The sequence below is a fragment of the Pteropus alecto genome, unplaced genomic scaffold (genome assembly GCF_000325575.1).
Source record: "Pteropus alecto unplaced genomic scaffold, ASM32557v1 scaffold55, whole genome shotgun sequence".
In the NCBI taxonomy this organism is placed as follows: Eukaryota; Metazoa; Chordata; class Mammalia; order Chiroptera; family Pteropodidae; genus Pteropus; species Pteropus alecto.
In genome coordinates this window covers 732444-746033 of record NW_006436813.1, presented here as the reverse complement: position 1 = coordinate 746033, position 13590 = coordinate 732444, and the positions used below count along the sequence as shown (strand labels likewise).

At 38.1% G+C, this 13590-nt stretch overlaps 1 protein-coding gene and 1 pseudogene across 4 annotated transcripts in view; both read right to left on the bottom strand.

The window, feature by feature from the left end:
* Positions 1 to 1843: 1843 nt before the first annotated feature.
* On the bottom strand, positions 1844 to 5963 carry LOC102898265 (annotated as a pseudogene).
* A 1260-nt stretch (positions 5964 to 7223) lies between these two features.
* The window catches only part of SEPT10 (septin 10), a 67509-nt gene continuing 61142 nt past the window's right edge, over positions 7224 to 13590 (bottom strand). For 2 of the 4 annotated variants that reach the window (XM_025048490.1, XM_025048492.1), the window contains 3 exons: positions 13074 to 13261; positions 12384 to 12541; positions 9401 to 11320 (listed from right to left, as the gene is read on the bottom strand). In XM_025048490.1, the coding sequence (XP_024904258.1) occupies positions 12424 to 12541; positions 13074 to 13261 (306 nt within the window). In that variant the 3' untranslated portion in view covers positions 9401 to 11320; positions 12384 to 12423. Of the gene's footprint in view, positions 11321 to 12383; positions 12542 to 13073; positions 13262 to 13590 lie in introns of all 4 variants that reach the window. The other 2 variants (XM_025048491.1, XM_006914245.3) reach the window with 2 other exon arrangements.

The window sequence follows — 13590 nt, the reverse complement described above, 5'->3', positions numbered from 1 at the left end:
TTGAAGGCAAGGTATTGGGGAGGTGGGGGCGGTGGGCAAAGGACTAGCTCCTCCGCAGTTGTTTGCTGTCCCCATTAGCATGGCCCCCGCCTGCCCAGGGGTGGACATTGCCTCCTGCAGCTACTATCTCCACATTACTCAGTGTCCCCTTTGGCTCTCCAACACCTGTAAAACCAGTTCCCATATTACATGGTGTGGTTCCCCTCTTTCAGACTAGGTCCTAACTGAACCATACTGCTAAGTTGCTGCTAAATAGTGTCAGGTCCTACTTTCACTCCCTCATTCCCCAAACATGGATTAGTCCCACAGGCTGCTAGCCACCCGGACATGGCTGTAAGTGGGTACGGAACCCTCTCGAGTTGAACCAGCTAGGGTTACAAGACAATGTGGGCCAAGGGGATCAATTTCTAGGTAAGGTGCTACCAGAGGCAGGTGGGGCAGGTGGGGCAGGTGCCCAGAGTCTCCTTGGCACAGAGCTGGGAAGAGGGTGTAACCCAGAAGACTGGGGGACTCATGTGGGAGCCTGGAGAGACAGGTTTGAGCAACTGGACAGATGGTGATCCACCAGCCAAACTAGAGTACTTAGAAGGAATGAGGAGTGGACACTGGGAGGCCCATTTGGGACTGTTTAATTTTTGGTGTTTGTGGACCACACAAGTAGATATCTTCAGCAGATGAGTATAAATATGGATCTGGTGTTTGGGAGAGAGATGAAGGTTACAGGTATAAATATGGAGCCATCAACATGCAACTGAAGTGAAGGGTGTAGATGAACACACAGGAGACTGAGAAGGGGAAGGTGAAGGGAAGAAAACGGAGGCTGAGGACAGAACACTGGTGATGCCATCTTGCAAGTGATTACGGGAGCTGGTCTAGCACAGGAAGTGGAGAATAGGTGATCAGAAAGGTGGGGGAAGTAGGTCTAAATCTTCCTGAACTTGTTTCCTCACTTTTAAGAGAAGGGAGATAAACAATTATCTTTTGGAGTACTGAGGATAAATGAAATAATATAATAATATAATGTACCCAGGTAGTGCCTTACACAGTATCAGTATGCTAACCCCTCACTATATTAAATAACAAACAAGTCTTAAACTCAGGAGGGGCAGGGATTTTAGCTTGTTCATCCTTATGACTCCTGAAACGCTCACGTAGAAATAGAAAATGGGAACTTAGGAAGTTATGAATGGATAACTTCTCCCTTATCTGGATGTGAGACAGGAGTATATCACTTAGCAAACAGGTCATAGTCCTGTCATCCAAAAGGATAAATGATACTCTGTCCATCTTAAACACAGCAGAGAAAACTATCCAGATCAACAATTTATCCAAAGGTAGAGGTTATTTTTAGTTAGTAGTATGTCACTGCTTTTGCTTACGAACTCCAAGCTCTATTTAAGATCCTATGTGGCACTGAGGTACAAAGTAATTGTGCATGTTATTTTTACCCAAATGATAGATTTCTGAGAGGCCAAGAGTTTTCTCTAAGTCAGTCAACTCTGAAAATATTCCATTATGCTTTGTAACACTCTTATAAATCTCTCACATATTTTCTGGACAGTCTCAAATGATATGCTAAATCCTCACCTATCTTAGTTGGCATCACCCTGTTAGACACTGGGTAAGCCTTACATTTGTTCTGAAACTAGCACAAAACCACTGACCCTCATCAAGGAGACAGTGGTCCTAACAGTATGACGAGCCACACAGCCGCACATGATGCATGGTGATCCCTTAACAGCATTTGCTGGTGGGAATCATAAACGCCCCGAATTTAAAAACGAAATGATTTTGGTTATGGCAAACTGTGTATATTTTTACGAAGAAAAGTCTAGCACCGAAGACAAGTTTCATGACTTTTTATTGTTGTTGTTGAATGAGAAGGAAAAAAATAACAATAGTTCACTTTTAAATGGATGGTTCTTAAGTCAGCATTTGAAAAATCAATATACCAATTCATGCACACATGTGTGAACTGGGAACCACAAAAGGAATAGTAAGACAGTGATTTATCCTTTTTGTTATTGTGCTAGTCTTTGTATCTTTAAAAGAAATATTAGACACATTTTTTTTTTCTGTTTGAAAACACAGGTAAGCTTTATTTGCAACTGCTAGTCAAGAACAGTACAACATCTACCTTCTAAAGCAGAAATTTTGATGAGGCGTTCCATAGGAAATAATGATAAAGCCGTGGACCCGAGGGCTGTCAGATGGGCAACGTGAGCATGGGGCGACGTCTGCATTCCGAAGATATTCTCCACTCAATGTCACATTCAGATATCAATTTTTAAAGAGAATAACTTTAAAACATTTTTTAAAAAAGGAAATGAGCTTTTAGCAAGTAGAAACGCATAATTAGAGTGATACCGTGTTATATGAACTGTGAGTTTACATATGAGTAAACATAATTTCTAACCAGTACAGAAAATCAGCTTTTCTTTGATCAATTTCTATAACATGACAATGCAAGACGTGCTTTCAAATATTTATCTGATATTCCTGAAATCCCATTGTTTAAACTCATTTGAGTCTTAAAGATTTTTCATTCTTTAAGCATCTCTTTTTAAAGCTAATATTTTTCTCTATGTGTGGTAACACCTTAAAACACTGAAATTAACAAGTCTGCAGTGAGAAATTAGGAACAAACAGAAATAAATGAGGAATACAGGGACAAGCCCTGGAGAATACTACATGGCTCTGCTAAGAGGAGGCAAGCTGTCCCCTCTGTCTAACCCGAGGGACATTATAAGCTGTTTCCAGATGCCCCAAAAGAAATTCCACTGAGTTCACTTCTTCTTGGACACATGCTTTCTATAGGGAAGCCTGTGTTGATGTGTGAGACTGTCAGAGTCAAGTGTTGTGGATAAACAGTTGCCGTTCACTTGGAAAGACTTAGAAATGCCTGGAGTAGATGGCGTTACAGTAGGAGACAGGTAAGACCAGATTCTAATTTCAGTTCTGCCTCTGTTACCTGAGGTCATTCACTTCTTCAGGCCTCAATTTCCTTACCTGTCCAATGGAGAGAGTAATACACGTCCACCTGCTTCCTTGGGTTCAAACAGGAACATAGACAATAGAGCTGTCTGAAAATTGCTAAGTCTTTTAAGAGCAACTAAGAGCTGGGAGGGCAACAGAATAAATGGATGACTATAGCATAGTATTTGGCCCTCGACATTGCTATAGAGATGTCTAGGGCCAAAAGTTTGTTTTCGTGTCTTACCCGGTTGACGCTGGGTAATTTAGGTGAGTTGGTAGTAGATAAAATAAGTAGAAAAGGCCTGCACTCACCTAGCACTGCCTGTGATTGTGAGGGTGATTCACCCTAATTCTGGGCTTCGTTTAACAGGCTCAGCTGGCTTGCACACTAAGTTTAACCTCTGTCAGCGATAAAGGTGACATTTGGTCTCCAGTTGCCATATTTTTCTTTTTGTTTCTTTTAGAACTCAGATGAGGAAGTTAGGGGCTATTTATTAGGCCCTCCCAAATTCTAACATTTATGACATTGGTCAGGAACATTGAGAAATAACACAGAGAATGGATAATGCAGATCGAAGTAATTCATGGTGAGGTTTTGTGGGACCAGGTGCATGGACATCGCCATGTGGGTACTTTTCTTCCCTCCCTCTCACCCTCCATCTTTTCTTTCTAGATATTTGTTAAAGTACTGCAGAAAGTGCGCATATAAGTGTACAGCTTGATGGATTGTCACAAAACATTAACAACCACATAACCAACACCAAGATCAAGAAATATACCAGTACCTCAGAATCTCCCCCTTAGGTCCCCTCTGGGCACCACTCCCTACCAGGAATAACCATTATTCAGCCTCCTAGCAACACAGATTTGATACATGGGTGGGTGTCATGGCTTCGTGTCCTGCAGGTTGTTTCCAGTTGTGCAGTCAGCTTTTCAGTTCTAGACGGGCAGAATTTAAGGTTTAGGGTACATGCTCCTTCGATCTTGGGAGTGACTGCTGCTTGCAGTGGCTTTGTCCACAGACAGGCATTTAAGCAAAGCTTCTTGGGCCTTAGCAAAGGCACAAGGCCATTTGCATGAACCCAAGAGAGGGTAGGCCTTGTGGGAGACCTTGACCTTGACCTTGACCCTGAACTACAGTTAGCATAGGTGTGTGGGAGCAGGAGCCTGAGTACAAACTAGTAAATGCAGGACAGCTGTTGAGGCTGAAAGGCACAAGTGAGACACAGTCAGGAATATAATTTCAGGAGAAACGATGCTCTGCACAGAGAATAGAACAGTATTAGCTACTTTTAAACTTTAGGTATCCGAGTCTTGCATGAGCAACTATTCTTATCACTATTCTTAAATTATTAGGTAGGCTGTTGTACCCCACAGCCTTCCTAGACTCATTCATGGATTCTAATACTTTGTTTACAGCTTCCTTTGGATTTACTGCAAACACAACCATATAACCTGTAATTCTGAGTTTTGTTTCTTCCTTTCCAGTTCATCTTTATTTTCTGCCCTCTTGCCGTGGCTACAATCTCCAGGAAAATGTTTAATGAAAGGGGATGACAGAGGCCATTCTTCAGCTGTCCCCATTAAGCATCATCCCCAATGACACTTGCTATGGGTTATTTTTTTAACAAATATTCTGTATCAAATTAAGAAAGTTTCCTTCTATTCAGTGTTTTAAGAGTTTTTCTGTTTTTTAAATCTTGAAAAGATTTGAATTTTATCAATATTTTCTGAATCTGCAGGGATGATCATAAATTTTTCATTTAATGTTCATGCTATGATACATTAATTTTTCACGTTACAACCACCTTATGTTCCTGGAATAAACCAACATTGATATGTGGTACTTTAAAAAATATATTCCTGGATTCAGTTTGTTATTTTGTTTAGCATTTTTGCATTTCTGTTCATGCATGAGATCAGACTATAGTTATCCTTTCTCAGAATGTCCTTATTAGGCTTTGAAAAGTCATTCTGGCTTTATGAGTATGGGAATGTTTCCTTTACCTATTCTTGCAGAACGTATTTGTTTTCCATTGCCACTGTTACAAATTACCACAAACTTAGTGGTAAGAACACTACAAAATTATATTATCATTTTAGTGATCAGAAGTCTCACTTTGATTTCACCAGGTTAAAAGCAAAATGTTCCTTCTGGAGGCTCCATGAGAGAATCCCTTTCCTTGCGGTTGCCAGCTTCTGAAGGCTGCCTGCGACCCTTCAGAAGACGGACCCTTCCTCCATCTTCAAAGTCAGCGATGTTGCAGCTCTCGGACCCTACTTTGGTCATCACTGCTCTGACCACAGCGGCGGGGGTAAAAGGTCGCAACTTTTAAGGACCTGAATGATTAGACTAGGCCCACCTTGACAATCAGGATTTTGTCCCTACTGCAAGGCTGTAACCTTAACCACATCTATAAAATTTCCTTTCCAGGCAAGGAGACATATTCACAGATTCCAGAGGTTGGGGCAGGGGCATCTCTGGGGTGGGGCCCTGTTTCACCTGCTACAAGGAGTTTGCGAAAGAACGGCTTTCTTCAATACATGGTCATTAGGATTCCAGGATAGTTAACTCAGCCTAACCTTTATGCCGATTTTATTTTTTTCTTTCCGTAAAAAGGGCTTTATTTGTGGGAGCGGGACACTAATTGAACAAGCCAAATCCCATGTCGTCATCCGACTCCTCCGACTCCTCCTTCTTCTAGTCCTTCTCCGCTGCGGCCGGGGCGGAACCAGCAGCAGGAGCCGCAGATCGTGGGGCTGCAGTGACAACCACAGCCCCACTAGCGGGTACGGGGGCCCACTTGCCAATCCCCTGGGGGATGACGTCTTCGATGTTTTTTCCCGTTCAGCTCACCAATGACCTTGTTGAGCCAGTCGTCATCCGCCTCGAAGCCCACGCTGTCTAGAATCTTCTTAATGTCCTTGGCGCTGGGGGAGGTATTGCCCACGAGGGCGGCCAGCTGGTACGAGGCAAGTAACGCATCTCAGCAGCGGCAGAGAGGCCTTGCGCATGTGACCTTTTACGTAGATTTTAATTATGGATTGTCTTTTATTATGAAATTTTCCATTCTTATATCCGTATTTTTAATGAATTTATCATTTCTTCTCTATTTTCAAATGTATTGCCATTTTAATTTCTACTAATAGAATATCTGTAATGATATTTTTTCATTCCCCTTGTTTTTGCCTTTTAACTTCTATTTTTTAAGAAAAAAGCCAGGCTTATTGAGTTGTAATTTATATTTAGTAAAAAATTTCCAGGTGTACAGTTGCACAAGTTTTTACGCATGCACGTAGTTATGTAACCACCACAATAAAGACATGGGATATTTCCACAACTCCAAAAGCTTTCTTTGTGCCATCAAAGCCAGTGTGCCCTCTTCCTCATCCACAGGCTTGGCAACCACAGCTGATTTGTCCCTTTAGTTTCACTTTGACAAAATGTCACATAAATGGAGTCATACAGTATATATAGCCTTTTGCATCTTCCTTGACTTAGCATACCTTTGGGTTTATTCATGTTTGTGCGTGTATTAGTAGTTTGTTCCTTTTCATTGTATAAACCACAGCTTGTTTATATGTTCATCATCGGTTGATGGACATTCAGGTTGTTTTGAGTTTGGCAGATGATGAAAAAGTCTGCTATAAACGTTTAAGTACAAGTCCTTGTATGGACACATACTTTATCTTGAGCACACTTTTTAAGACTGGAACTGCTAGGTTGTATGGCGTGACAAACAGACCATCCCCCTAAAGATCTTAATCTCTGGACCCTTTGAATGTTAGGTTACATGCTAATCTAATCGGTAAATGAGATTATGCTGGTGGGTCAAAGAGGATCACAAGGGGCTTTGAAGTGGAAGAGTGAGGAAGAGGAAAAGGTCAGACTGATGCAATGTGAGGACACAATATTGCTGGCTTTGAAAATGGGGGTGGAGGTTATAAGCCAAGGAATACTGAGTAACTTCAAGAAGTTGGAAAAGGCAGAGAGGGATTCTGCCCTAGAAAACAGCCCTGCCCACACCTTCGCTTCAGCCCCGTGAGATCAGGTCAGCCTTCTGACCTCCGAAGCTGTCAGAATACTGTGTTATTTTAAGCCACTAAGGTTGTGGTAATTTGTTACAGAAACCATGGAAAACTAATACATATGGTGAGGGTATAAGACACTACTCAACTTTACTATAGTGGTTGAATTATTTTGCATTTCTACCAGCAATGTAGAGTGTTCTAGTTGTTCCATATCCTTTTTTTTTTTTTCCGGTAGTGTTGGGTTATTTATTTTTAATTTTAGCCATTCTATGCCTGTTTTCATTCTTCTTGGTCTTTCTGGTCATGGTTTATCACCCTTAATAATCTCTTAAATATAAGAACATTTGATATTTTTTTCTATTTCATTAATTCTTGTTCTCTTTATTATTTTTCTTTGGGTTTACTCTTCTTTTCATAACTGCTTGAGGTGAACGTGTAAAGCATTGGTTTCAGCCTTTCCCTGCCTCCTAATACTAGCATTTTGGACTATTAATTTTGACTCTAATTTGACTTTAGCCACTTCTTGCAAGCACACAGTATTTTCATTATCATTCAGTTCAAAGTGTTTTCTAATTTCCTTTTTGAATTCTTCTATGACCATGGGTTATTTAGAAGTATATGTCTTAAGATCGAAATGTACGAGAATCTTTTAGCTATTGATTTCTATCAATTACATTATGATCAGAGAACACAGTGCATATGATGTAAATCCTTTAGAAGGTATTGAGGCTTGCTTTAAAGTTAAACATAGTCAATTTTCATAAACGTTCTGAGTGTACTTGAAAATTCTGTATTCTGTGATTCTTGGGTATACTGTTCTATATATGCTTACCTGGCCAAGGCCGTTAAAAGTTTTCAAGTGTCCCATATCTATACTAATTTTTGGTCTGCTTATTCTATCATATAAAAGAGGTGTTATTAAAATCTCCGTGTGGGTTCGCTTATTTCTCCATGTATTCTCTTCAATTCCTGCTTTAAATATGCTGAGGCTACTACATTACAAACACATTTGGAATTGTTATATATTCTGTTATTTGAAGTGTACATCTTCATCCATAACGATGCTTTTTGTCTTAAAACTTTTTTAATATATAGAAAATATAGCTACACATTAGCTTTGGATTAGGGTTTGCAAGATGTTCCTTTTCTTATCTTGTCTATAAAGACAGAAAGTTTTAGACCCCTCTTGTGAAGTGTATACTGCTGATTTTTAAAAACTTTTATCCAAAGGAAATTAGACCATGAAGTATATGTAATTACTAATTTATTTGGGTCTAAATCTACCAAATTACTAAATGTCTTCTGGTTGTCATAACTATCTTATTTCCTTTATTTTCTTGTTTTCTTTTGGCTTACCATTTATTAGACTATTTTTCTTTCTACTACTCAAAAATTATAGTTCACCACACCTGAATGCGCTCTTACTAAGTCTCACGTTACCTGGCTGACTGGGACTTTTATCTTCTTCCCAGTTAACATGAGAACCTTAGATCACTTGATTAACCCTGCTCTTCCAACTTATATGCCACTGTAATGTTATATTTTAGTTCTTTATGTATTTCTAACTCCATGAGACACATTGTTTTATAGTCATCAGATTTATCCATATAATGACCACCATTACTATACATTCCCTTCTGCATCAGTATTTTTTTTTAAACATCACTTATGTTATTTTATTGTATACTCAGTGTTAAGAACTACGGGCCTAGACTGTAGCCTCTCTGATGAGTAGGCCTGCCCCTGCGATAGTCCCTCCTCCCCCAGTATATCTTCCCATGAACTCTGGAGAAGTATCTGACCACACAAGGTCAGATCTTTCCATGGCTCCCACTGGCTGCCAGATTGCCCTTACAAACTCTTTTTCTAAAACCTCACCATTATTCATGCCTCACATCTCCCCTGTACTCACTATTCATATTTAGTCACTTTCCAGAGTCTATAGGTTTATCAAAAATATGCTATTCCTTGCACCTGGATTGCCTTTCTCCATTTCTACATCTGAAAAATTGCTTCTAATCTTTTAAAACCCAGTCACATCCCTGGATGCTTCCTCGTGCTCTGTGGTACAGGAAAAAACCCTCATGAGAGTCCTCTACGCACCGATCTGCTCTGTCTTGTCACTATTATGGATGCTCCCTCTGTGAGGTCATGGATAGCCTCCTGGCCCAAGAGGAACATTGGGACTAAATTGAGTTCCTCTTCAAAATGGGGATAATAATAATACCTGTAATGCTGCTTCCTTTGTGTTGTTTTAAAGCTGAAATCATAGTTTATGTGAAAGAGCTTTAGAAATCAGAGTAGTACATACAAAACTTAATGGTTGGTAGTGAGAGGCAATTCTGTGTCACGTGCTTTATGGGAAAAAAAATTAAACAAAAACATTTCTAGCTTAATTTTGTTCCCAGGAAATTTATTAATTTAAGCACCAGTGGATAATAAGGACTTTGTAAGGAGAATTTAACATTATAATGCAATTGTTTTTAAAGTGGGTTTTTTTTGTTGTTTTTTTTTTGCCGTGTAACTCTTCTAAAATAAAATTGCGTATGGAACCCCAAATACATGAAATAAATTAAAGATTCACGTTGTGGTTGAAACATATGTAATGTGTCTTTCTCAAAGCAGACTCATTAGTATAGTACAAAATGACTATCCTTCTGTTAAGTGCAGAGTCTTAGGCAGCTGTCCGTAATCTATTCAACTAAAAGTTGAATAACTTTGTTTTAACATGCCAACAACCAATCTGGCATTTAAAAGTAACTTTATTAAAGTTTAGAATAGCTGTTTTATACAGAGTTTGCTATAGTATGGCTACAAATAACCACCGTTCACATCACGTCACTGAGCTTCTGGGATGACACTCTCCTTGGGTAACACTTAGCGCTGTGGCACTGGCTGGGCGCTGTACGACATGCTACCTGCCCTCAGGGACTCACCGACTCTCCTGCTCCCACCTTCCAGAAACTGGGCATTACTGATCCTGAGAAGAAAGTTCAGAGCTTTTTCTGTGATACTTATAACTTACTTTACTAAAGGTTTAAAAGACTAAGAGACATTTGTGAATTTCAAGTGTAAAAATAAAATGTAAAGTATTTGTTCAGATAAATTGTGCTACAAAATATAAGGTTTTATTTGCGACTTGTACAACTTCATGAAAAAAACACTGTTCAGAATCTGACATAGGCTAAGTTAAACATTTTGTTGTATGAAAAATACCTGTCTTAAAATAATTCAAACATATAATTAAATGAACTAATTTTGATAAACTGTATCTTACGATGACAGTTTGTAAAAAGAAAAGTTAAAGTAATTTAAACATATTTTAGTAAATATGTAGATATATTTTACTTGTCAAGAGTAAATGTCAGCTTTATTTAGAATATTCAAGTACAAAAAAATAAAAAATTATAATCCTATGACTTAAAAAAAATTGTGCTGAGAATACTAAGGCACTGAATTTAAATATCCTTTGAGATATGAATTATCTAAATTTTTATATTTTAATATTCAGGTGTTCAGTTATTTTCTTAGAAAATATTTTTAATAAGATGATTCAACTTTATTTTTTTCCCCCGGAAGACAGCATGCAATATATCCTAATGAATATACTGTGGTAATAGCCAAGTTCCAAGGTACTTATCGCTAGAAAAATGATTTATATACCTGGATGTTTTTACTTTTAAACGTATTTTGTTTCCTCACTATACTACATCAACCACAATAAGGCATACTGAGGCATGGAAGGCCATCATATTATATAAAATTTGATACAAAAGCTTAGGATCATATTATCAATTGGATAATTATATAAAAATTAAAAAGTTCTATAAAACTATTGAGAGGTTAGTTTCAGGTACATAATACATTTTAAAACATATTCCCCCAATTTTACCTTTAGTATATACAAAAAAGTTTCAACTTGGAATATAAATGCAATCAGCCATAATATGAATGAGTTTTATATTTTCAATGGCACTGACACTGGTCTGTGATATAATGCTTTAAAAAGTAACAATAAGTAGGCAGCTGGAAAAACAACATAGATTCATCATAAACCAGCAACTTAAAACTTCTAAAACTTCTAACAAGTGAATATATAAATACTATCAGCTACTCTAGCTAATGTATTGACCTTATACTTAAAAATATTTTTCCATAAGTAGCCATAACTGTGGCCACTTGCCAGATACAGAATAATTGATAGAGCAAATAAAACCAGCAAGAAAATCATAGCATACTTCTAACATTTTAATAACGTTTGCTTGTGATGACCTTCTGTGATCTGGAACCTTTGTTTTACATAAAATTGGAGCTGGAAAGAGAAAAAAAAAAAAACAACCCTTTTGATTGGTACAATAAACCATACAGGAAATAAAAATTACTAGAATCATTAGTTTTATAAAGCTTTTCCAGAAAGAGCAAATAAACATCTAATATACTATGGGTTATATAGCTATGAACTCTAGAAAGGGAAAAAATAAAAAAACCCACCAAACTCTCTTTTCTTGAGGATGAATTCTGAGTTCTCAAAAAACTATGGGCTTGTCCCTGATATTGTAAACAACAGCACATACCAATGGTTCTCAAACGGAGCAGGGTACCAATTTCTACAAGGTAAATGTAAATTATCTTTCATATATGAAAGAGGGGAATCCAGTTTTATTAACACTGGATTAAGATAAAAAGGTAAAAGTCTCTTAGCTCTATAATTCAAAACACTGAAAAGCAGTAATAAATATATTTATAGTTTATCTTTTGAAATTCAATGCCTGAATAAACATAGCTATTATAAATCATATTCATGAGTTTGACAAATAATTGCATGCCCACTATGTATGTAGCAGGCACTGTGCTCGGCTCTGGGGATGGATACATTCATGAACAAACACAGACAATGTCCTTGTAGAACTTATATTAGAAGTTCATACATAATTTTTTTTTCTTTCTTCTCCCCCAAACTATAACATCCACAGGTCAATTAAACACACCAAAACCTTGTGGATTTATTGCAAAAATGGGAAGCTACCATGGATCAACATTATGTTTTCCTAACTATTTTGAAGTTAAATTACAATATTCTGAAAACGCTGGGTTTGAAATAAGATGTGGCGATAAAATTAAACCAGAAGTTTTACTCTGGGAAGAACGTAAGGAGAGGACTTGATGTCACTAAAGCAGAGATAGTTGCAGTAAACTGAGGCAAAAACCCAAAAAGAAGCATTTTCAACAGAACAAGTCAATGATGAATTTCAAGAATAGTCAAGGAGGCAAACTGACAAGGACATTTTAAGTGGGAAATAAAATGAAGTACACAGTACAAAAGAGGAAAAAAAACTTATTTTCTAAAACTTTGGTAACTTTGATTGAACACATACCCCAAACCTATAAGCCTTGAGATTATCATCCAAATGCTACTCATGGCCACCCCATTGTACTGGGGCCCTCTCTACCTTCCTCTGCATCTTTACGTCCACCATTGGTTTCACAGGCTCTGACATCAAAGCACAGGAATTCGAATCGATAGCCTGGTTCCCTTATTAAAATAAAAATTCTCACAAAATCATTATCAGTAGAATTTGTTAAAAAAAAGTGAACCTAAGAATTAGCTTATCAAGTATTATTTTACATCTATGATTCAACGACAAAGTATATAGCTTCCATTTACATATGAAATTCAACGTAACTAACGGTAGGTCAGTAGTTGTTAAATGTGTACTAGAGCCACAGGCCTGGTACCGAAATAAAAGCGGCCACTTTTTCCCCCCAGGCAACTGGCCCTTTTTACACTGTGATGTATTTTTATTTTGTTCATCCATTCTTTCATTCACTAATTTTGCGAAATATTTACTGAGCATCTAATATGTGCCAGGTGCTATTCTAGATGTTAGGGCAACGACAGTGAGCAAGAGGGACAAGGTCTCTGCTCTCAAGGAGCTGACATTTTAGTCACAGGAGGCCTACGAATAGGGAAACGGGCAGTAAGAAGCACTACGAAGACCAACTAGGGGAATGAGGCAGAGTGATGGGGAGGGGCTACCAAGACAAGGCGGATGGGGGTGGCTTACTTCTTTCGGTCCCTGTCCTTCTTCAGGTTGCAGCCCGTTGCCATAAAGGTCTGGTTCTGGTATATCTCGGAGGAAGCTTTCTTTTTAGAGAAAGAGATGATTTCTTCTTCCAAAAGTCTTCTCTTTTCTTCAAGCTTCATTCTCTCTTCTTGGTGAACTCTTTTAAGGTGCTCAAATTTGGCCTGCAGCTGTGAAGCAAAGATGAGGGTTCCCATTAATGACACGGAAGGCAGCAAATGCATAGGAATGTTCTCTGGCCCAGAAACACAACTGCTCATGAAACTTGCACAGTATTATAAACAATTTCCTTGTCTCCAAAGTTCATGCTTTGAGAAAAAAATGTATATGTGGAATTGCCTTAGTAACTTTAATTTTAAATAAGTTCCCATGTAATAAATGAGAAAAAAATGTATTAAAAACCCATGAACCCTCATGAACAAACCTGTTTTTAAAACACTTCATCTTTCCTTGGAGTTTTTATTTTCTTGCTTAACAGCTTCTCCATAAAACCTCTTCA